We start from the raw sequence: 24,278 nt of genomic DNA, 5'->3' as shown, positions 1-24,278 counted from the left end.
GGATCTACCTACTTGGATGATTAAAGCAATTGACAAAATCAGAAGAAGTTTCTTGTGGAGAGGAAGGAAGAATGCTTTGGGAGGTCATTGTATGGTAGCCTGGAGCAAGGTTACTAGACCAAAAAAGCTTGGGGGGTTGGGCATCTCGGACATGCAAAAAATGAATTGGGCTCTTAGGCTGCGCTGGCTCTGGCTGCAAAAAACTGATCCTGACCGGCCTTGGGCTTCCTTTAATATAAAAGCTCACCCTTCAGTGAAGGCCTTTTTCTCGGCAGCGGTTTCCTCGGTGGTGGGCAACGGTAAAAACACTTTGTTTTGGACTGATAAATGGATTGATGGTCAGAGTCTCTATCAGTTGGCCCCTCACCTGGTCAAGACGGTCTCTTCTAGGGCTAAAAAGAGGAGTGTCCACAATGCTCTCACAACAAGGGAATGGGTGCAGGACATTCGAGGTGCTATCACCCTTAATGTTCTATCTGAATTCTTCAAAGTTTGGGATCTCACCGCTCACTGGGATTTACAACAGGATCATGAGGATAAGCACATATGGCTACTCTCTAGCTCAGGTCTTTATTCCACCAAATCGGCATACACTGGTTTCTTTTTTGGATCAACAACTTTTAACCCCTGGGAGAGGATTTGGAAGGCCTGGGCGCCTGGAAAATGCAAGTTCTTCATGTGGCTTGTGGCTCATGGTCGCTGCTGGACAGCTGACCGTCTGGCAAGAAAGGGGCTGCCTCACCCTCATCTCTGTCCGTTGTGTGATCAGGAGGAGGAGACCCTAAACCATCTGCTAGTTTCCTGCGTCTTCTCACGTGATGTTTGGTTTCAGATTCTAAAATTTGTCCGTTTGCAGCACCTGGCTCCTAACCTTGCGACCTCTTCCTTTGAGGTTTGGTGGGAAGGAGTTGTCTCGGTCCCAGGTGATCCAACGTTTAGGGGGCTGTCAAAGGGCCTCAATTCTTTGATCATTCTTGGGGCTTGGGCCATTTGGAATCACCGCAACCGTTGTGTCTTCAATGGGGAGCAGCCTTGTTCTACCATGGTCATCAAGTGGGTCAGGGAGGAGTCTCACAACTGGTGTAGGGCTGGAGCCAATGGATTAGATAGCATCCTTTCCGCTCCAGCGCACTAATCGGCGTCCTTCTTTCTTGGTCATGAGTGCTGTTGGTCATAATATCATTGTACTCCTAGCTATCCTTGAGTGCGTGTGGGTGTGTGGGTTTGTTTGGCTTGTATGAGGTTTCATATCCTCACCTTTTTTTCCTCTTAATATAATGATACGCAGCTCTCCTGCGTTTTCGAAAAAAAAATGGCAACTGGACAAATGAAGATGGGGATTAACTCCCTTGTTTTGCTTGGTGCATGGATCTTATGGAAGCACCGCAATCAGTGTGTCTTCGAGGGCGACAGTCCGAGTGTTGCTGCTGTTCTGGAGCAGGTTGGAAAAGAGCGAAGGTTGTGGGAGATGGCAGGGGCTTATTTTCCTAGCAGCTAACCTTCCTCACGGCTAATTTCTGTTCAAGGGTTTGTGTGCTTTTTATTTGTTTTTTTGAGGAGTTTAAACCTCAGTGTTATGGTTTGTAAGGGCTTCGGCCCGACTTTTTTCTTCTTCTTAAATATAATGATATGCAGCTCTCCTGCATATTCGAGAAAAAAAATTGCTATCACACCTTAGTATCTCACTATGCAGTGGCACCTCTAGAGGTCTCCGTTGGACAACCATCTCAATCGATGTTGGACAAGCTTCAATTGGTGTTGTTACGACCCCGGAGATATGGAGGTAATGGTGGAGGACTGGGCGCAGGCCCTTGGCTGCGCAGGCAGGGGCGATCGCCAGCAGAGGGCCGACGATCTATGGTGACAGCAGGGGAAAGACTAGAGGAGTAGAGGAGGGGTTAGATTAAACTTCTTGCTTGATTTTCCTTCACATCCGGTTACAACAAATAGGCCCAGGGGACCTGCGGCTACTGCTGCTTATCCCTAACTTTTCTCAACTAACCCAAATCTATCTTCTCCTATTATTTCTCTAACCTTCTGTTGGCCGGCCCAATCTATCTCTTATCCCTATTTTCTCTCAACTACTCAATTCTATCCTCTCCTATTCTTTCTCTAACCTCCTGCTGGCCGGTCTCATCTGTTGGGGCGGCTGTGGTCGGCGCTTGTACACTGCGCCCCACATAACATCTCCCCCCCAGTGAGAAGCAGCTCGTCCTCGAACTGGAACTGGGGGTATGTCTGGCCGAAGGAGTCCAGATCTTCCCAGGTGGCCGCAAAGCTTGGCAGTGACTCCCACTGGATGAGGACTTGGCGAACACTGCGAGCCAATCTGATCTTCAGAGCTTTTTGCGCCATGATGAATTGGTGGCAGGGGCGGCGATGCTGTTGGTGGAGGACCCACGTATTTCATCAGGAGGCCGACATGGAACACATCATGTAGTCGTGCACCTTCTGGAAGTTCGAGGCGGTAGGCTACTTCGTTTACTACGGCTGCCACCTTGTATGGCCCATAGTAGCACGGTCGCAGTTTGTTGCGCGTTGTCGCCGGTAGTGACGCTGGCGTAGCTTGAGCCATGCCTAGTCGCCGAGAGCAAAGGATAATGCCCTGTGGCCGCGGTCGTAAGCGCGCTTGGCGATTGCTTGAGCTTGCTCGAGCCGCGCGCGCACATCCACCAGGAATTCCTCGTGTTCCTTCATTGCTTGCGCCACTGTGGGAACTTGGCACTCGTCGATGTCGCCCGGATTGCTGGTGGATCCCGACCATAGACGACATGGAACGGAGTGTCTTTGAGGGCAGAGTGGAAGGATGTGTTGTAGACGTACTCCGCCCAGGGTAGCCACCGAAGCCACTGGTGAGGGTGATCTCCTGTCAAACACCGAAGATACATACCAATTGCTTTGTTGACCACCTCCGTTTGTCCGTCGGACTGGGGGTGGAACGCCGAGCTCATACTCAGCTTGACGCCTAGTAGCTTGAAGAGCGTTGTCCAGAATGTGGATGTAAAGACCGGATCCCGATCGGAGACGATCGAGGTTGGGAGCCCGTGTAGTCGTACAATGTCGGAGAACGCTACAGCCACGGTTTCTACCGAGTAGGGGTGGTAGCGCAATGAAGTGTGTCGACTTGGAGAATCGGTCTACTACCGAGAGTACGACCGATTTTCCACCTACTTTTGCAAGTCCTTCCACAAAATCCATGGCGATGTTGGACCATACCGAAGATGGTACTGGCAGGGGAAGGAGAAGCCCAGCTAGATGAAGGTGTTTGGTCTTGTTCAGCTAGATGAAGGTGTTTCAAACACCTGGAATGTCGGCCCAGAGATTGTGTACAGGTCGCAGTCCTCCGTGTCACAGCGGGACAAGGCGTCCGCCACCTTGTTCGTGCGCCTGGTCGGTACTCCACCCTGAAATCGAAGCCCAAAAGTTTGCTTACCCAATTGTGTTGAGGGATGGTCGCCAGCCTCTGGTCCAGGAGGTACTTTAGACTGTAGTGATCCGTCTGTATGGAGAAAGATCGTCCCCACAGGTACGACCATCAATGTCGTACTGCCTGGACGAGGCCGATGAGCTCCCACTCATATGCGGCGAGCCCTCGGTGTCGAGGTGCTAGGGCACGGCTGAAATAAGCCGCTGGCCCTGCTCCTTGATGAAGAACAGCCCCACAACCGGCACCTGAGGCGTCGCATTCTACTGTGAATGCTTGCCCAAAGTTCGGGAGCATGAGGACTAGTGCGGTTGTGAGGGTTGTCTTGAGCTTGTTGAACGCCTCAGTTGCCTGGTCCGTCCAGGCGAAGCTGTTTTTCTTAAGGAGTGTGGTCAGGGTGCTGCGATCTCGCCATAGTTGTGGACAAACTTGCGGTAGTAGCCAGCGAGGCCTAGGAAGTCTCGGAGAGCGCGTACCGACCGTGGAGTTGGCCAGTCCAGCACTGACTGGACTTTTGCTGCATCCATGGCAACGCCGGCTGCTGAGACGATGTGGCCGAGGTAGGAGACGGACAGGGCACCGAAGGAGCACTTGGAGCGCTTGAGCACCAGCGAGTTGGCCTTCAGTGCGGTGAAGACAGCCCGGAGATGGTGATGTTCGGACCAAGAGGCGTTGTAGATGAGGATTTCATCGAAGAAGACGAGCACGAATCGTCGTAGGAAAGGATGGAGCACCGAGTTCATTTGTGCCTGGAATGTCGCTGGCGCGTTGGACAAGCCGAACGGCATGACCAGGAATTCATGCAGGCCCTCGTGAGTCTAGAATGCAGTCTTATGGATGTCTTCGGCTGCCATACGAACTTGGTGGTAGCCCAAACAGAGGTCGAGCTTGGTGAAGATCTTCGCCCCCCGAAGTTCGTCGACGACGGAGATGGGGAAGGAGTCTTTGATGGTGCGCTCATTGAGGGCCCAATAGTCGACGCAAAAGCGCCATGACCCATCATGATTTTTCACCAGTAGCACCAGAGAGGAGAACGTCGAGGTGCTGCTGTGGACGAGGCCATGTTGGCTCATGTCGCGGCATTGGCGTTCAAGTTCATCCTTCTAGAGCACCGAATAGCGATAGGGCCGAATAGCGACCGGTGTTGTGTTCAGCCAGAGGTGGATCCGGTTGTTGCAGTCTCTGGCCAGGGGCAGGCCACGTGGCTCGCGGAACAGCTCGGCGAAGGTCGACAGTAGGGCGTCAAGGACGTCCTCTCCCATTGTTCCCAGCAGATAGGGGGCTGGCAGCCCGTGCCACTCCAGCCGGCGGTCATCGCGCCAGAACACCATGGAGGGCTTGGCAAAGTCCCAAACGATGGGCCCCAGCGTTGTTAACCATTGTGTGATGAGGACCATGTCAAACCCAGCTAGGGGTAGGACGATGAGGTCGGTTGTGAAGGAGTTGTTGTGGATGCAAAACAAGGCCCTGCGGAAGACCCCCAGGCATGTAGAAGTTCGTTGTTGGCGACTGTCACGCTCATGTGGTCGGGGGGCACGAAGGGCAGGCCCATTCTTTTAGCCGCATCTTCGAAGATGAAGTTGTGCGTGGATCCCGAATCGATGAGCGCGACCACCGTTATCACACCCAGATTTACGGGAACATGCATCGTCTTGTTGGCTGTCACCCCGGCTATGGCGTGGAGGGAGATGACAGGGTTCTCCGACTCTGGTTTGGTGGTGCCCACGTCCTCGGAGTCGTTGTCATGGAGTTTGAGGTAGAAGATGTGCTTGCAAACACGATTGTGTCCGCGACTCCGCACGCGTATTTCTCGTCGCAGTTGAAGCAGAGGCCCAGGCGTCGGCGTTCGTCCATCTCCGTTGGAGAAAGACAGCGAACGGGTTGTGCCGCCGTGGTTGGTTGACGTGGTGGTGTCGATGCTGGCGTAGTAGTAGATGGCGATGGTGTCGGCGATGTCGGAAGGATGCCCCTAGTCTACTGATAGGGGCAGCTGTTGCTTGTTGCAACCGCTTGCTCCCGCCGTTCGTAGGCGCGGGCCGAGTTCATGGCCACCGCCAATGTCACCGGTGTCTACATCTGGACATCAATGGACAACGACTCCTGCAGGCCCATGGTGAATAGCTGGATCTGTTGATCCGAGCTTAGTGGCCCGGTGCGTGGCAATAGCTCGAGGAAGCGTTCCGTATAGTCGGAGACGGTTCCCCTGCGACGGCAGGAGGCCAATTCTCCCAAGGGTAAGGATGGCAATTCTGCCCACGGGCACGGGTATCCGTGGGTTTCGTACCCGATAGGCACGAATACGAGTACAAATCCCACCCGCTGGTAAGGATACGGGTAAGAGTTCTCGCCCGCGGGTATTGTTCGGGCATAACCTTTCGCCCGCGGGCAAAACCTGTTATCCGTTTAATTTGGCAACCCGCAACCAACATCCATCCATACAGTAGTACACTACCCTAAATCCCTAATTCCCTAGCACGCACGGCGCACTTGACCTCGTTGGCCACCGCCCCTAGCTGCTAGCACGCACTTGACACAGGCACAACACACACAAGTCCCCACTCCGCACTAGCCACTGGATCTTGCCAGGGCGAGCGGCGGCGCCGAAGGCCTAGCCCACCTCGTTCCTCTCCACTCTCCAGGCCGAGCGGTGGCGTCGTAGGTCGATCACCGGAGGCAAGCCGGCACCACGAGGATCTGGATCTGGCTAGGTATGCCTCTGTCCATTCTCCCCAATTCTCCGGTTCTCTACTTCTCTACTCTCCCGTTAGTTGCTTGATCTCCAGTTCTCCACTCTTCAGGGCTCCAGGCGCATAGCAGTAGCAATGGCCAAGCGACCAGGCCCTACCATGCTAGCAAGGCCAGGGCAGCCTATGTAGGTATAGCATCCGCCTCTCCCTTAGATTACATGTTGCTTGATCTACTACATGTCTGACAATGACACTGAGACTTATGTTTGTGGATGATTGGTCCTGTTTGTATTATATCTGCCAACATGTTGATGTTTCTGAGTAAAATGAACATGGTCACATGGTATTTGTTGTCGGCTAATGGGTTGCCCGATATCCACGGATATCCAGCGGATACGAACACGGGTGGAGAATTTTACCCACAACCTCTCGCGGGTACGGGTACGGAGTAGAGACACGGATATCCTTGCGGGAGGGTAATTGGCTTACCAACATCGTACCCGACCCGCTGCCATCCCTACCCAAGGGGCAGGAGCGCAGGGGCGGCCCAAAGCGGAGGTTAAGGAGCTCGGAGAAGCGGTGCCAGGAAGGTGTGCCTTCTTCCTGTTGGAGCTACATGTACCATTGTTGCGTAGATTGCTCCAGTGATAGGAAGCCATCCATACCTATTCTTTCGGGATGACCCACTGTTGGAAGGACTCGCACTTGTTGGTGAATAGGCGGGGATCTGTCTTGCCGTCATACCGGGGAAAGTCCAGGTGATGGAGCCTGGGTGGACGATCGTTCGGTCTGATGTTGTTGTCGTCGGCTCCCCATAGGTTGCCGTTAGCGTGTGGATGATCTCCTGTTGGTGAAGATCCAATCTTGCGATGGCGGCTTGGTGCTCTTGCTGCTGTAGCTCCAAGCGTTGGATGGACGCCTATATGGTGTCCAGGGCTGCTAGCTTCTGGTTGATGGCTTCGAGTGCGCAAGCGACGGGGACGGTGTTCTCTGCGGATGACATGGTTGTGGTGGGTGGCTGGTGAACCTGGTCTCTAGATACTAAGGTGTTACGACCCCGGCGATAGGGAGGTAATGGTGGAGGACTAGGTGTAGGCCCTTGGCTGCGCAGGCAAGGGCGATCGCCGGTAGAGGCCGACGATCTATGGTGATAGCAGGGGAAAGACTAGAGGAGTAGAGGGGGATTAGATTAAACTTCTTGCCTGCTTTTCCTTCACATCCGATTACAATAAATAGGCCTGGGGGACCTGCGGCTACTGCTGCTTATCCCTAACTTTTCTCAACTAACCCAAATCTATCTTCTCCTATTATTTCTCTAACCTTTTGCTGACCGGCCCAATCTATCTCTTATCCCTATTTTCTCCCAACTACTCAATTCTATCCTCTCCTATTCTTTCTCTAACCTCCTACTGGTCGGTCTCATCTGTTGGGGCGGCTGTGGTCGGCGCTTATACATTGCGCCCCACATAACAGGTGTTACCTATAGCTTATCATGTATATCACATTCCAGACTATTGTTCGAAAAAATTCATTCCAGACTCCATCCCTTCTTGTATAGCTACAAATCCAACACAACATACGCATTTCCGCAACACTTATCTAGAATGGGAGTCTCTCTTCCTAAAGGTGTTAGCGATCAACAATGTTAGAATACAAGTGAATTGCACACTTCTCTCCACAAGCTTAAGCTTTTGGGTTGAACTCATTAGTGCATGCAACTTAATATGGTATCCAAGTCAGAGGTCTCAAGTTTGAATCTTAGTTAGCGCAATGCCACAATTAAATAAAATAATTGTTGCCCACTCCTATTCCACGTCTGAGGCCTGAGAGAGCCTCAACGTGAGGGGGAGTGTTAGAATACAAAGTGAATTACCCACGTCTCTACATCACCTTAAGCTTTTGAGTTGAACTAGTTGGTCAAAAGCTACCACAAAGTCCAAGAGTTCCTCTCCCTCCTAATTCCTACTACCATACCAAAAAACTTTGTGAACCGCCTCGAAACCTACACTTTTGTACCTACATGCCCATTTAGGTCTCCTAAACTTCTCGCTAATAGGTATAGATCTAACCATGTCATCTAAGTCTTCCCCTCTTAGCACTCTCATCGTGGCCTACTTGGGGAGCATATGCAGTAATTACGTTCAAGACCAAATCACCCACGACAAGTTTAACTAAGATAATCGTATCTCCTTGCCTCCCCACATCTACCACACCGTTCTTGAGACTCTTATCAATCAAAACTCCTTCATTTCTATTTGTAGTTGTCCCTGTGTACCAAAGCTTGAAGCTGGTATTGTCCACCTCCTTCACCTCTAACCCTTCCATTTTAGTCTCTAGAACACATAAGATATTTACACATCTCCTAATCGTTGTCTTAGCTACCTCCCATAACTTACCTATAAGTGACCCTACATTCCAACTACCTAAACAAATCCTAATTGGTTTGACTAGCTTCCTTACCCTTCAGCCTTCACACCCATCAATAATGCGAAGACCCTTGCACATTTTTCACTATATACAGGCGCCGATATAGCGCAGCACTAAGAAAATAGTGATCCTATCCTTGCTCACTTGACACATTGCCTAGATCGCGACACAGCGCGTCACCAGGGGGTGCCACATTGGAAATGTGAGCAAGCATGACATTGAAAAAAGAAGCAAGTATGCACCTATATGTCTCCACATTGAAAAGCATCTTCATGAGTTCTAGCAATTGAGGAGCAAGAGAACTTTTCATTTCACTGATATCTTTCCGTTTTGGTGCTTTCTTAACACCATAATCCTGCATTATATAGAACAAGTTAGAATCCACAAAATTAATGAAAAAACGTGTCATTAACCAGATTGTTTTTCACAACATACAACATCAAGTGGGTAAAATCTCCCAGGCTGCTTCCGAAAATTGGTTTTACATTCCCAAGCTTCCCATGAGTTTCCAGTCTTCTCAAGAAATAATCTTTTGAATTCCTTGATTGCCTCAGTTTTTGACATCTCCTCCAGTTTTTGCCCTCCAATTTTCTCACTCCCAACCCGTCCCCACTTACGAAATACGTAGCACTCAGACCCATCATCCTGTTCAATGATCTGGAGTACATAGTAGCTTCACAAAAGGAAAAAAAGGAAGAGCTATTGAGAAAGGGGCCAGAGCAATAGCATCAGAGTAGAATAACATAACAAATAAGCTAGCACGTAGTAAAATTATAGCATCAGATTCTAAAAGAAATTACAGCATCAAACTGAGTTCTCCTTTTTCCCTTTCACTACTGTGTTACCCTTTTTAGCACTGATCCATCTCAGACAATACAAAAGAAAAATATGTCAATTTTCAAACCTTCAGGGTAGCGATCTGACAGGAAACAAGACAACTTTATCGGATGTTTACTGCCTTTAGACATACTATATCCACCTAAAAATATTGTGAATACATCTAACCATCTATATTGATTAATTGTTGAAGAGATTGGTTACAGAGTATATAAAGGGAGACTAAGCTAGGGATTGAAGGGAGGAAAAACCAAGGCAGCACGCTGAGGGAGAACCCAGGAGCACGCTGATCATGTATAGGGAGAAGAGTACATATCTCTAACAAGTATCAATTGGTAGAACTACTACACCATGTTGGGTTTATCACTAGGCACCAAAATTAACTGCGGTTTGTGCAGAGAAAGCAAGGAGAAGAAAGATGATTGACTCATTGTATGTCTCTAACACGAAAATAAAACCATGTGGAAAACCAGGTCAGATTGTCTTCATGAGGTAAGGTGTACTGTTGCTCGGCAGGTGTACAAACAGACAGTTTAGATGTTCAGGATGAAATTTGGACTCAGGTGTTTGCCAGAGATGTATAGTTCAGGTTGTTGTCTCTTGTGGATTTGCAGCATTGTTCGCCAAATCCCACTGATCAGGTCTTCCAGAAATGATGGATGAGACCAGAACCCTTGGTGCCAAAAGAGAAAAGAGGAGGTTTCAACTCTTTGGTGGTCTTGACTGCCTGATGGATTTGGAAGCATAGGAACGACTGTGTTTTCCAGGGAGCCCCTCCTTGCTTAGCTCGGATCAGCCAGGATATTAAGGAGGAAGCAAGACTTTGGTGCCTGGCAGGAGCTAGAGGTTTAATGTCCAACTGGCCTTAGTAGTGGGGAGAGTTTTTTTTTCTTTTTAGATGGATTGTTTTGTATATTTGAAATTTTGGCCACCATAAATGGTCTTTCCTTTGTTGTACCAGTTCACTTGGAACCTCTTTCTTCTTCTTAATCTTAATATAATGATGCGCAGTTCTCCTCCACGTTCAAGAAAAACAAATTTGGACTCCAAACACAATTGATGGGGTCAAGAACTTGCTCGAAAGTCGAAACTAAAAAAGGCCTTTTAGTTCCAAACAAGTTAGGGTAGACCTGATAGGAAAAACTACAGTTATGGTTTTTTTTTCTTTTTGGTAGCAAACAGGAACTCTAAATACCCAATCAAAGTTAGCATTTAGCAAGTTGTTCACTAAAAATGCAGAATTGTAACTCTGTAAGAAAAAAAAACTCAAGTAAAGCCAATAGTCAGGGAAGCTAACTGTTAGAGCCTAAGTGCTGTGTCCCCCATGTTACACTGCATCTACCTACCATATGCGTGTTCAAGACCCCAAATGCTGAAAAAAGATAGGATGGCTTCCAAGTTCCAAGTCCCTCCAAAAGGTAAATTATGCAAAGACTACCAGAGTACCAGACATGTTTGAAGAAAATTACTAACCTGTTCACACCTAGTGCCAGGTCAGACATGTTTAAGGTTGCATTGTATATGCTTTTCCCATCTTCAAGAATGTGAGCAGTATCTTGCAAACCAGAGGACTCATGAACAGCACTTCGGCCCTTAACTTTAACAGTGACAGTACTGCCTTTTGAGGACTCTAAGGCATTCTCTAGTTTATACAAATCAAATGGCAGCATTTTGTTCTTTTTAACACATTCTCCAATGTAACCCTCCCTTACAATTGGTATCTTCAGCCTCCTGCAAGCAATTGCATATATATCTCGTGGCATTTGAACTCCAATAATGGCTAACAAAACAATATATAAACTATATTGAAGATGGATAGTAAAAAAAGGGAGACCTTGCTTTCCTGACTTCAGCATTTTCATTGTCGAGCTCACCACATGCAATTAAACAATCAATATCTGGAATGCAAGTATTTCATATAAGCATATAACGAAACATCATTTCTTTCTATATTTGTTCACCTTTACTCTTTCAAAAATTGCAAATACCACCCTACAAATCACTTCAAATTGCAAAAGACCACCCGACAACTCAGAACCTCAGTGTATTCTTCATTTACATAAAAGAAAAAACACAAATATTGGTACAGAAACCACCTTCCTTTGGTACTCACCCCCCCCCCCCCCCCCGCATTTTTTTTCCATCATGTTGAAGAGTTACTTTCGTAGCATCAGTGGCTGGTCAGACACATCAGCAACATAGCCTTTTTTAGTCCCAACTCCCAAGTTGGGGTAGACTAGAGTTCAAACCCAACAAGATGTCCCCAAAAGGGGAAAGAGAGAGAAAGGGGAGGGAAAAGCTTTTGAGAGCACTAAAAGGAAAAAGGCCTAATCACGGTTCGGGCATGTGGATGGCTTCTTTCCAAGCACTTCTATCCAAACACAACTCCGTTAGGATATTCCATTCCTTCAAGTCCCTTTTGATTGCCTCCTCCCATGTCAAGTTTGGTCGACCTCTACCTCTTCACATTATTGTCCCGTCTTATGATGCCTCTATGCATCGGTGCCTCTGGAGGTCTCCGTTGGACATGCCCAAACCATCTCAACCGGTGTTGAATAAGATTTCTTCAATTGGCACTACTCCTAGACGATCACGTATGTCATCGTTTCTCGCTCGGTCCAATCTTGTGTGCCCACATATCCAACGCAACATACTCATCTCTGCGACACTTAGTTGTTGAATGAATATGTCATCTCTTAGTAGGCCAACACTCAGCCCCACATAACATAGCAGGCCTAATCGTTGTCCTGTAGAACTTGCCTTTCAACTTATTGTAAATTTCAAGGTTTTTTCCTCCGTGTTTTTCTTATCTTCTTGGGACAGGTTGTTTTTTATTTGTTTAATATATATCCAGTAGAGGCAAAGCCACTCCTGTTTCCTCAAAAAAATGGAACAGAGGGGGTATTGTTTTTAATTTATTAATTCAATTTTAAGTCTTTAAGCATAAAAATAGGATGCTAATGAACACCAGAACAACTAATCTATTTCTGAATGTAGATCTACCAAAGATAAGGGGACAGGAGGAAAAAATAATAGAGAAAAGACAAGATGTGCTTCCATGTGCTGGCCTGCTAGCCCATCCATGGATCTAGAGACCATAAGATAACGTAAACAATCCTCTCTAGCTCACAAATGCAGCACCAGCCACCACCACCGATGTTTCTTCTACATTGCTAATCTTTCTTCTCCCCCCACACAGCCTCTTCGCTGGCATAGATAGCTGCAGCTGTAGCTAAACAGGCTTCTCTCATGTGTGGTTTGTGCCAACACAAGATATTTGTCGGCATGGAAAAAAAGAGACGATTTGGACACATAAATCCATGTATCTGCTGTGTTTGTAATTGTGGGAATGCAACTCATAAACTTGTAGGATATATTAGAACTTGGAGTGACTTCTTTGGGGGGAGGGTTATTTCCAATCCTTTTTGTTATACTCAAGAAACAATGAACTGACTAAGTCACCCATGTCTGTTTAATAAAGCAATCTCCTAGGCTCTAGCGGTAAATCTAACAAGAAACTAAGATGCCTGAGGTACAGAACAAGTCAGTTCTAGACTGAAAGGGAATAGAAATAAACCTTTGACAACCCTGGCATAGAAGTTGGCACCAGCAAGTTTGAGCTTCTCAATCCACTCATTCTGAAATAAATAAGAACAATATCAAAACCACGATGCAATAAATATACCTACCATCATGTACGATGTGGAAAGGCCCTATCCTAACAATAAACAACCTAAAGAATCGTGATTATGGTTTTTATTTAATTATTGTGGCTGGTGCAAGACAAAGCTTGCAGTGTGGCCATGGTAAGACAGGTGCTGCTTCAATTGATGCAACTCATAGAAAGACAGCTTATTGGCATGGTGGGTTCATTTGGAAAAGACATGTATGCCTTTCTTACATCAGATCAATACAGTCAGCAAGGCGCCAACTTTCCATACAACAAAAAAAGGAAAGAAGCAAATAAAAATGACTGAAGGTATTAAGGATAACTGCACCAAAAAGTAAAAGTTGATGAAGATTTACTTACTGCTGCTTCTTTTGATTGTCCTACAACAGAAAACCTTAATTTATCCAACCCTTTAGAAGACAGCAATGATGTTCTCTGAGTTGCTTTACTTCCAGATTTCTCAGGTGACATTGGTGGAAGAACCCTCTCTGGTTTCTTAACCTTTTGAGATTTGAACCACTGCAAGGTATACATATTTGTCAACCATTAACTGCAGCACACAAGCATCAAAACCAAGCTACCTTCCATTAGGCATACCTTCATAAGGTAATCATTCTTTGTTCCATGTGGAATTTGCCACTTCTTCTTAACGCGGACAGGTTCTGTGGCAGAGTATGTACACTTGGACCACTCTGACACATTACCACTGCATTGGTACTGACCATTATAATAGTACATGCCATTAGCACAGACTGGGCAAGGACCCAGCGCTCCAAATAGCATTCCATCCGCACTGTCAGAAAACAAAAAGGGGAGCTATCAAATTTAGTTGCATATATGAAAGGTTATGAAGAGTAAAGCCACTGAAATTTGTGCATGAAACACAAAATACAGAGCAATACCCCAGAAAAGTATATGTGGCCAATTATATCTGCTGCAATCAACTGCAGCATGCCACCTCTATCTGCACAAGGCCACACCTGCTCCGGTTTGTCTTTGTCCACTAGTGTTGCAGCTTGCAGTTGACAGCAGTTTTCAGAATTGGAGCAAACAACAAGATTGGGACAAGTGAAAGGACCTCTAGCGTAATGGTTAAGGCTTCCGAGTAGCATCTCCAGGTCCCAGGTCCGATTCTCCTCGGAGACGAATTTCTGGCTTGGTTAAAAAAATCCTCTCATTGTGCCCCGCCCGCTCCCGGGTTACGTCCTGCGCGCCACCCTCCGGGTGGGCCGTTGCAGTAGAGTGGGCGGTAAAGGCCCGCTAGTGATGGGGGGCCAGGGTTCAGAAATTTTCTCGACCAGGGCCATGTTTTGGTCTCTTCTTAATATAATACGGGAGGGCGGTCTTTCCCTCCCCGGACCCCGGTCGAGTTTTTTTAACAAGATTGGGACAATTTAGATAGTAGTGGTAGCTTGGATGTGGCATGAACAGTAAATGCCTTCAAGGGTCCAACAAGTTGATGGGCATAAAGTTCTGTACAACGGTTAAAGTGCTAATCTATCAAATCCGCCAGGGTAGATCCAAGGACCAGTTGGTGCTTGAACATTTCCATTCAGGTGATCCTTTGTTATGCTGCTTAACAAGTGTTTTCTTCCTTTATAGGTACTAACAATCATTTATCATTGAAACTACTTGCTTCGAGAATACTAAGGTCCATTTATGACAAGGATCCTTTCAGTATTTTTTTTTGTTTTGATGCCAACTGATCTTCCGCTATCATCAACATAGTCCAAAGAGATAAATTCTTAAATAAAAAAGGAAGGAAAAAAACAACACCAACAACAAATTCCTTATCAGAAAAGGAGGAAACAGAAAGCAAATTACCAGCGATCCAATAGGTGCCTTTCTGGTCCTGATGTATCCTGCCCATTAGCCTCAAGCATATCCCTTAATTCAGCAGCCGATACATGAGTCTTAAGTCCATCCTTTAACTTCCAAAGTGTGTCACTTTGCTCCTTAAGCTTTAGTTGGATATCAGCTGAACTAGTATTGGAACCACGTGGGTCTACAAGTTGCCCTTTGTTTCGCACTGTACCTTCAGATGTACTTTCATCTAACCTGGCGGATTTGTAGCTATCAATATCATTTTCACTTTTCTTGCGCTTGGAACCCTTATTTTGTTCTTGATGAGCAAAAAAAACAAAGTAAGATTACTGAGTAAAAAAAGTTAAGTGGGGTTATCTTATTTCCATGATTTTCTTACCATTGTTGCCAACATCTTTTTTAACAAGATCGAGCATGGTTCTCTTATCCTCATCGGACAAAGTATCCCAGCCTGAGAACTTCTCAACAGTTGCAGACGGGGATACCTCAAAGAAACAGTTGGCATGATACCATGGTATACCCTTGGGACCTTCACTCTCAAGCTTAGCTGAAAGACGGACCTAGTCAAGCATATAAAACTGTTATTGACAAAAATTGAGTCAAGTCAAAAGGCAATGTTTTACAGCATACTTTCTCAGCATTAATGGAATTAAATATTAAATATGCAATTATTGAGAGTTGAGAACCAATATTGCATGGATCGAAGTTTAAAAATTATGATACCCACTACCACCACCAAATAAATATATATAGCGCTATTCGGCATCCTAGGTGAAGCTTCACCCAGCCGGTAATTATTGAAGAACACTCAGTAATTTCTAATAATAACTGAATATCGCTCAGTCATTACCGATAATTACTGAATATCGCTCGGTAATTACCGGCTCCGGCTGGGTGAAGCTTCACATAGGGTAACGAATAGCATGTGTGTGTGTGTGATATACACATGGGAGTAGTTATATATATACACATACACACGTAAGAATGTAAATTCAATGCAATTGCTTTCGATTAAAAATCCAATTGGTATCATTCCTGCCTACATATAAATTACACTTAAGACTGCTCACTAAAGCCTAAAGAGGAGAGTTTGTTTATGAACATACTATAAAGAAATACTTAATGACATCTAGCAACAAAAAAACAATTTATTAATCAAAAAATACTTAATAACAATGAACATTCACAAAAAAAAGTGATGACATAAAAAATATTAATCAAAATATACTTACCGATCCTTTTGTAATCTTTTCACTGCATCGTCTACATGAAGTACGGGCAGATGGAGCAATCTCAATTGTACATTTCTCAGGAGGAGCAGCTGTAGAACTTGTACCAGCTGAGGCACTCCCAACGTAGTTTCGTATCTTCTCTTGATCATCCCATCTAAGTGCATCTATCCCTTCAACATCGTCAACGCTGATTGCATTACGAATCAAGTTAAAATGTCGACGATCAATGCCCAAAAGATAAAAGGAAACTGAATAAATTAAGAAACTTAAGCCAAAAATCTACTTGACAGGTAAAAGAGACAATTAATTACGATTTTATCTGGTTCTTCTTGCTGAAGATGCACCTGGCATGGTTCCACATCTGGAAAGACAAAACAGAGAGCATAAGGTTCTTTCAAAGATAATTGGCAGAAGCATCATACAATTCCACTGTTCTGAAAAACAAAACATTTCCCGTTGTTCCCGAAAGAGAATGGATATTGTTAAGTATCACCAAGACAGTTGTGCACATCCAATCCTATACTACGAGTACCACCGAGCTGCAAACTATCCTTGATTAAGAACATGATGAAATGCAGATGGCATGTATAACCAGAAATGTCAAAGCGCACCATATCCTTCCCCTAAATGCCATTTATATGGCTTTTTTCATAAGCGCAAATATATAAACTTCACAACATAAAAAATAATCCGAGAAAATGATACCGTACCAACCGAATGCACCACGAGCACAGCAGAATAGAAGGAACTACGTGTCAGCTCTCCTGGAATGGCTGAAGGGCATTCTGAAGATGGAGCAGGGGAGACAACGCTGGAAGGGCCACAAGACAAGATGGTGGGCCGACGCACTAGGAAGCCCAGCTCCAGAATTTCTGGTGCCGAATGGATTCGTTAAGGCCCGTATTAAATAGTGGTTGTAATAGAATAAATAGGAGAGTTGAGGGAAAAGACATTCAGTTTTGGAAATAACAGAATACCAAAGCTCACGCTCAATCCTCCTTCTTCGTCTCTTCTTGTCTGTAATCTCCGTTCAGTGTTCTTCCTCTAGTAAGAACGCTGACAATTGGTATCAGATTGGTGGTCCTGGCGACGACGCTGCACTACACCAGGCGCTCAAAGATGGCAGGTGCTTTTGACCCAGCCGTCGCAGCGGCGATTGCAGCCCAGTCCAAATCGATTGAGTCCCAATCAAAGACGCTGGCTACGCAATCCAAGTTGCTGCAGCAGCTGTGCGACCGGCTCGAATCGACCGACAGGCGCTGGCAGCAGTTGGAGTCTACGGTGGCTAAGAACACCGAAGACGTCGCATCCCTAGCCTCGAAGTTTGAAGGAGTGGAGGGTGTGCTTCCTCGCGCCGATCTCGGAAGGGATCTCTGGGCACAGCTCGACGCCCAGGTAGCAGAGCTGCAGGCGGTGGCGCTCGACCGCATCGACGCCGTTGCAGCCAACGCTACTGCCCGAGTGGCGGCGCTGGAGAACGCCGCATCTGTCCACGAGGCGTGGCGACCTCGGATGGAAGGATCCGTGGAAGCTATCAAATCTTCGGTCGATGATGTGAAGACAGAGCTCCTCAAGGTCTCCCGGTTGATGGAGCGCAATATGGTTGAGGAACAGGCGCCCCATGCCAGAATCCTTGGTCAGTATGAGTCGGCGATGAAGCGCCCAACTGCTTCCACGTCTTACGCCGACGGCCCAGAGCGGCACCACGTTCATCCTCAACCTCGGGAGTTTGGTTGGGGATTCCCTCGCCACCATCTCCCGAACAATGGTACGCATGAGTCTGCTCAGTTTCCTTGCCCTCAGTTTCAGTTTCAGTCGCGCGATGGGTTTGGGGGTCATACTTCTTTTCCGGATCAACAGCATATACATCCTGGCTTGTACCATCAGGACCAGGGGTCCTTGCTTAGTAAGGCATTAGGCAATTTGCCGAAGATGCATGTCCCATCGTTTGATGGCGAAAACCCCAAGTTATGGCAGTCTCGCTGTGAGGCGTATTTTCGTATGTATGAAGTCGACTATACTGTTTGGGTCCAGGTAGCTACCATGCAGTTTTTGGGTCCAGCAGCAAGGTGGTTGCAATCAGTGCAACACCAGATCCACCACATGTCGTGGGAGGGGTTCTGTGCTTTGATCCAGGAGAGATTTGCAAAAAACCAACACCAGTCGTTGCTTCGACAGTTGTTTCACATCAGGCAGACTAGTTCAGTGGCGGTGTATATTGATGAGTTTTCCCAATTAGTGGATCATCTTAATGCCTATCAGTACATGTCTGACCCCTTATATTACACGATGAAATTTGTGGATGGACTTAGAGATGACATTAAGGCGGTAGTCATGCTTCAGCGCCCCAAAGATTTCGATACTGCCGCTGTTTTGGCTCAATTGCAGGAAGAGGCGGGAGAGCTAATGCGAAAGCGCGACCACCGCAGAGGACCTACAAGTTTCACGCCTTCTTCATTTGGTTCGACATTTCAGTCTCAACAACCAACAGCCAAAGATTATAAGTCTTCTTATCCGGGAAAGTTGGACGACAAGAAGTCGGGGGCTCCATCTACAAGTGCCTCCAACGACACCCGTTTGACATCCTTATATGCTTATCGCAAGGCACAGGGATTATGCTATAAATGTGGACTGCAATATACCAAGGGTCATAAATGTGCTGATATAGTTCAGCTGCAAATGGTGGAAGAACTATGGCAATTAGTGACTCTGCCTGAAGAGGAGGAGACTGCATTGTCTGATGGAGAAGTTTACACTGAATGCCACTCTATTTTGTTGTCCAGGCTGCAGTTGAAGGCTCCAAGGCTCCTCGTACTATGAGATTTGTGGGGCATATTGCAGGAACTGATGTATTGGCTCTTTTGGACTCTGGCAGCTCACATTCGTTTGTCAGTTCCACTATTGCATCGACCAGGTCTGATGTTGTGCCACTAAGCGTACCTGTTAAAGTTCAGGTAGCCAATGGTTCTCAGATTTGTTGTTCATCTGAAATAGTGGATGCCTCGTGGTCCTTGGGAGGAGTGTCTTTTACTTCTACCCTGAAAGTGTTACCTCTGTCTACATATGATTTGATTATTGGCATGGATTGGCTTGAGGCACATAGTCCTATGATGGTTCACTGGTTGCAGAAGTGGTTAATGATTCCATTGCAAGGTGTTTATGTTATGCTCCAGGGCGTGTCTTCTTCAGTCTTGCGGGATTCAGTGGTGCAAGTGTGCAACATGTTAGAACTGTCTGACAAGGAGCAAGTGATTTTGAACAGTTTACCTGGTGCTATAAAAGACCTAATCCAACAATTTCCTTCAGTTTTCGAGATACCTAAAGGCATGCCTCCTACCAGGGACTGTGATCATCAAATTCCATTGTTACCTGGGGCTCGACCTGTGCAAATGAGGCCTTACAGATATGCTCCTGCGTTGAAAACAGAAATTGAAAACCAGGTAGCTGAGATGCTGCATTCAGGCATTATACAACCAAGTAAAAGTGCTTTTTCATCTTCAGTGATACTAGTCAAAAAGAAGGACCAAACTTACAGATTTTGTGTAGATTACAGACATCTTAATGCTCTCACAGTAAAGACTAAGTTTCCGGTGCCTGTAATTGATGAGTTTTTGGATGAGTTACATGGGGCTTCTTGGTTTTCTACATTAGATTTGAGGGCTGGTTTCCATCAGATAAGAATGAATCCACATGATCAGTATAAGACCGCATTCCAGACACACCACGGGCATTTCGAATTTCGAGTCATGGCTTTTGGCTTGTCTGGTGCCCCAGCTACCTTCCAAGGCGCTATGAACACCACATTGGCTCCAATATTGAGGAAGTTTGCATTGGTATTTTTTGATGACATCCTGGTATATAGTAGGACTTGGGAGGATCATCTAAATCATTTGAGCCAAGTGTTGCAGTTGCTGCTACAGGATCAATGGTATATTAAGCTATCAAAGTGTGCCTTTGCTCAACAGCAGATTGCTTATTTGGGACATGTGATCAGCAGTAAAGGAGTATCCACAGACCCTAATAAGGTTGAGGCTGTCAAATCTTGGCCTGTTCCTACCAATTCTAAGGAACTTAGAGGCTTCCTTGGTTTAGCTGGGTATTACAGGAAGTTTGTCAGACATTTTGGCATGATTGCTAAGCCCCTGACTACTCTATTGAAAAAAGGAGTATTATTTGTGTGGACTCATGACCACAATGTTGCCTTTGACACACTGAAGCAGTCCTTATGTTCAGCTCCAGTCTTGGCACTGCCCAATTTTGAAGTTCCATTCGCCATAGAAGCTGATGCCTCGGGGGTAGGGGTCGGTGCTGTGTTTACTACAAGAAGGTCATCCCTTGGCCTTTGTGAGCAAAGCCCTTGGGCCCAAGAATCAAGGCTTGTCTGTGTATGAGAAATTGAGAAGGAGTACTTGGCTATCATTTTAGCTGTTACTCAGTGGCGACAATACTTGTTACATGCTGAGTTTCTCATTTTCACTGACCATCGCAGTTTGTCCCATTTGACTGAGCAGAAATTGCATACACCGTGGCAGCAGCGGGTGTTTTCTAAGCTTCTGGGACTTCAGTATCGTGTGGTCTACAAAAAAGGAATTGAGAATGGGGCGGCAGATGCCTTGTCTCGACGTCCCCATATGGATGCAGTGTTATTTAGTCTGTCCACGGTTGTGCCCCAATGGATACTGCAGGTCGTTGACAGTTATCAGCAGGATACAAAGGCGCAACAATTGTTGTCTGCTTTGTCTGTTACTGGAGCAGCATCTGGACCTTATACGCTGCAATCTGGTATTATTCGATACAAAGGAAGAGTATGGGTGGGAGCAGATCCTGGTCTCCATAAGACAATTATCGCAGCCCTGCATGATAGTCCTTTAGGTGGGCATTCGGGCTTTCCTGTCACATACCGTCGAGTCAAACAAACATTTGCATGGATTGGTATGAAACTGGCAGTCAGAGATTATGTTGCTCAGTGCAAGGTGTGTCAGCAAGCCAAGCCTGACCGGAGTAAATACCCGGGGCTGCTACAACCTCTTCCTGTCCCAGAACAGGCTTGGCAAGTGGTCAGCCTAGACTTTATTGAAGGTTTGCCCCGTTCTCGTAATGCTGATACTATTCTTGTGGTGGTGGACACCTTTTCTAAATATGCTCACTTCCTACCACTGTTACATCCATTTTCGGCCCTCAAGGTGGCTCAAGTTTATCTAGATTCAGTGTATAAGCTTCATGGTTTACCACTGTCAATCATATCAGATCGAGACAGGATCTTTACTAGTCACTTGTGGCAAGAGCTCTTTCGGCTGTCAGGGACCACATTGAAGATGAGTTCATCATACCATCCACAAACCGATGGTCAGACAGAGCGTGTAAATCAATGTCTTGAGACCTTTCTTCGCAGCTTTGTACACGCCTGTCCATCCAAATGGTTGTCATGGTTATCTATAGCCGAATATTGGTACAATTCCAGTTATTATTCTTCGTTGGGACGAACGCCCTTTGAAGTCCTTTATGGCCATCTTCCCAGGCATTTTGGAATTACTCTGAATGACACGCCTGTCTCTGGAGATCTTCAGGACTGGCTGAATGATAGAGAATTGATGGTCCGTGTTGTTCGCCAACATCTTCTTCGGGCTCAACAGCGCATCAAGGCACAGGCTGACAAGAACAGAACTGACAAAGAGTTCAACGTGGGGGATTCAGTTTACCTCAAATTGCAACCATATGTTCAGACATCTGTAGCAGCTCGTGCAAATCACAAGCTTAGTTTCAAATATTTTGGGCCATATGTGGTGCTACAGAGAATTGGTAAGGCTGCTTACAAGCTTCAGTTGCCCCCAGGTGCCACTGTCCATCCCATCTTCCACGTATCACAACTCAAGCTTTCCAAAGGTGACAATCAGGTCAGTGCTACCTTGCCTGGGACTGACAGTTCTCTCCAAGTTCCTCTTCAAGTCATGGACAGACGCGTGATATCACGAGGAGGCAGCCCAGTGCAGCAGGTGCTTGTCAGGTGGTCACAGTCGGATGCCGCATTGGATTCATGGGAAGATGAAGAAGCTCTCCGTGCAAAATTTCCTAAAGCCAACGCTTGGGGACAAGCGTTCTTTCGAGGAGAAGGGAATGTCAGCTCTCCTGGAATGGCTGAAGGGCATTCTGAAGATGGAGCAGGGGAGACAACGCTGGAAGGGCCACAAGACAAGATGGTGGGCCGACGCACTAGGAAGCCCAGCTCCAGAATTTCTGGTGCCGAATGGATTCGTTAAGGCCCGTATTAAATAGTGGTTGTAATAGAATAAATAGGAGAGTTGAGGGAAAAGACATTCAGTTTTGGAAATAACAGAATACCAAAGCTCACGCTCAATCCTCCTTCTTCGTCTCTTCTTGTCTGTAATCTCCGTTCAGTGTTCTTCCTCTAGTAAGAACGCTGACACTACGTTCATTCAGACGCACCAAAATCAAGTGGCATTACCGCCATGCACGTTATATAGTCACAGATCAAGAAAAATCCCTAGCACAACATCAGACCTACAGGTTTTTCATAGCAAATGGCCCCAAAACGGCGACCACTAATCCAATCTAGCCTGCATTCCAGATACCACCCACAGAAACCACTGAGAACGGCCTGCATTCCAGACCCAACTCACAGAAACCACCAAGAACGCGACGAGGCACCTAAACCCTAACCTTCGGAACCCATCCAAGATTTAACGAAGATTCGCTAATCTATCAAGTGAAGAGTGCTGGGAGAGCTGGTAGAGAGATTACGCACCGGCATGAAGCCGTCGAACTGTGACGCCTGAACCATCTTGCCAAGACGGAGCTGGTCCTTGGCGATAGGGGACCGGCATGACTTGCACGAGGCCCGCCCAGACTTGGCATACTCCGCCTTCCACGCCTTTGGCGGCGCCGCCATTGCGCCGGCCTGCTGTGGTTCGGGTTCCCTCCTCTCCCTAGCCCCTTCGATGGAGTTGGAGGCCGGACGACAGAGGAAGCCGAAGGTGGGTTCTGACTTCTGGAGTGTCAACAGGTAAAAGCCTCTATCTTTTCACGTGTACCATCGCAAATTCGTTTGTTTTAAAAATATATATATCTGTTTCTTGGAATATTTGGGTGATCAGACTAACTGCAGCGGTATACGCTGCCCTTTCCCCTCCCCTTGCATGCGGCGCGTAGGGAGCACCCTATGGCCGCAGCGGTGCCCTCTACAGCGTCCCCTACGTGTCGGTCCCCTTCTCTCTCCCCCCAGATATAGCGTGTCACTGTTCATCACCCTAAACACTGTGCAGTGGGTCCACGAGTAATTGTTAGTAGATAAAAAATTGATAGTTGGTATAGAAAATGATATTTTATAGTGGTAGTGGGGTATAGGGGGAGTATTTAGGGGGAACCGCTGCGGGAGATGAAAAAATAGGGGGGAAAGTGATATAGGGGGAAAAATTTAGGGGTAACGGTTGCGGATAGCCTCACTTTCTCCGTTCACTTTCTCAGGTTGTGCTAAAGATTTGTGGAAGTTTGGTTTAAGAAATCATTTATCCTTGAGATATTATATCATGAGTTTGTTTTCTAAATTTGGTGAAATAATTTTATTATTAATTAGTAACTTATGAGAAATAATATGATGATGCATTAAACTACTTCCTTCCACGATATGAAATTTGAGAAATAAATTGATGGTGATCCAAATCATTTCTCAGACCGGACACCATGATATGGTCTCTTTTCAACCTTAATTTTATATACCTATCTAGATGATTGAGGCAAGTAACAATCACTTAGGCATTTAAAAGTACTTTAATTTTTAAAAATCAGTTTTTATCACCAGTTTCTAGAAACTAGTTTTAAAAAAGTTGGGTAAGAGCGTTTAGAACAAGGTTTTCAAGAAACTAGTTTATAGTTTTTTTATACACACGACTAATCTACCCTTTTATTTATTTTATAAAGAGGTGACAACAAATGTAAATTTCATAAAATCAACAAAAGGCATTGATGTAATTAAACGAATAAAAACTGGGTTTACCTAGACTTGTTGGTTTTTAAGAAATTGAAAATATAGTTTCTATAAATTAGACCATAAATTGATACCTTTGAAACCACCTTCGTCCTATAAACCAACTCGTTGCTATAATGAAGCAGTCATTATGCTAAGGATGTATTTGGTTCGGGTTTTTTAACCTTCTTCTATT

General features: G+C 46.1%; 1 protein-coding gene across 1 annotated transcript in view; it reads right to left on the bottom strand.

Moving 5' to 3' along the window:
• Positions 1-23,101, bottom strand: part of LOC103647201 (poly (ADP-ribose) polymerase 1) — a 32,842-nt gene extending 9,741 nt beyond the window's left edge. Inside the window, exons 1-12 of the mRNA NM_001301609.2 lie at positions 22,865-23,101; positions 16,413-16,462; positions 16,102-16,288; positions 15,249-15,429; positions 14,870-15,167; positions 13,643-13,838; positions 13,406-13,564; positions 12,953-13,013; positions 11,210-11,273; positions 10,849-11,106; positions 8,974-9,211; positions 8,781-8,893 (exon numbers count right to left, since the gene is read on the bottom strand). Coding sequence (NP_001288538.1) covers positions 8,781-8,893; positions 8,974-9,211; positions 10,849-11,106; positions 11,210-11,273; positions 12,953-13,013; positions 13,406-13,564; positions 13,643-13,838; positions 14,870-15,167; positions 15,249-15,429; positions 16,102-16,288; positions 16,413-16,462; positions 22,865-23,008 — 1,949 coding nt within the window. The 5' untranslated portion in view covers positions 23,009-23,101. The remainder of the gene's footprint in view (positions 1-8,780; positions 8,894-8,973; positions 9,212-10,848; positions 11,107-11,209; positions 11,274-12,952; positions 13,014-13,405; positions 13,565-13,642; positions 13,839-14,869; positions 15,168-15,248; positions 15,430-16,101; positions 16,289-16,412; positions 16,463-22,864) is intronic.
• Between the last annotated feature and the right edge of the window lie 1,177 nt (positions 23,102-24,278).

The sequence above is a fragment of the Zea mays genome, chromosome 2 (genome assembly GCF_902167145.1).
Source record: "Zea mays cultivar B73 chromosome 2, Zm-B73-REFERENCE-NAM-5.0, whole genome shotgun sequence".
Lineage (NCBI taxonomy): Eukaryota > Viridiplantae > Streptophyta > Magnoliopsida > Poales > Poaceae > Zea > Zea mays.
Note: the sequence above shows the minus strand (reverse complement) of the source record. Positions and strands in the feature narration are given on the sequence as shown.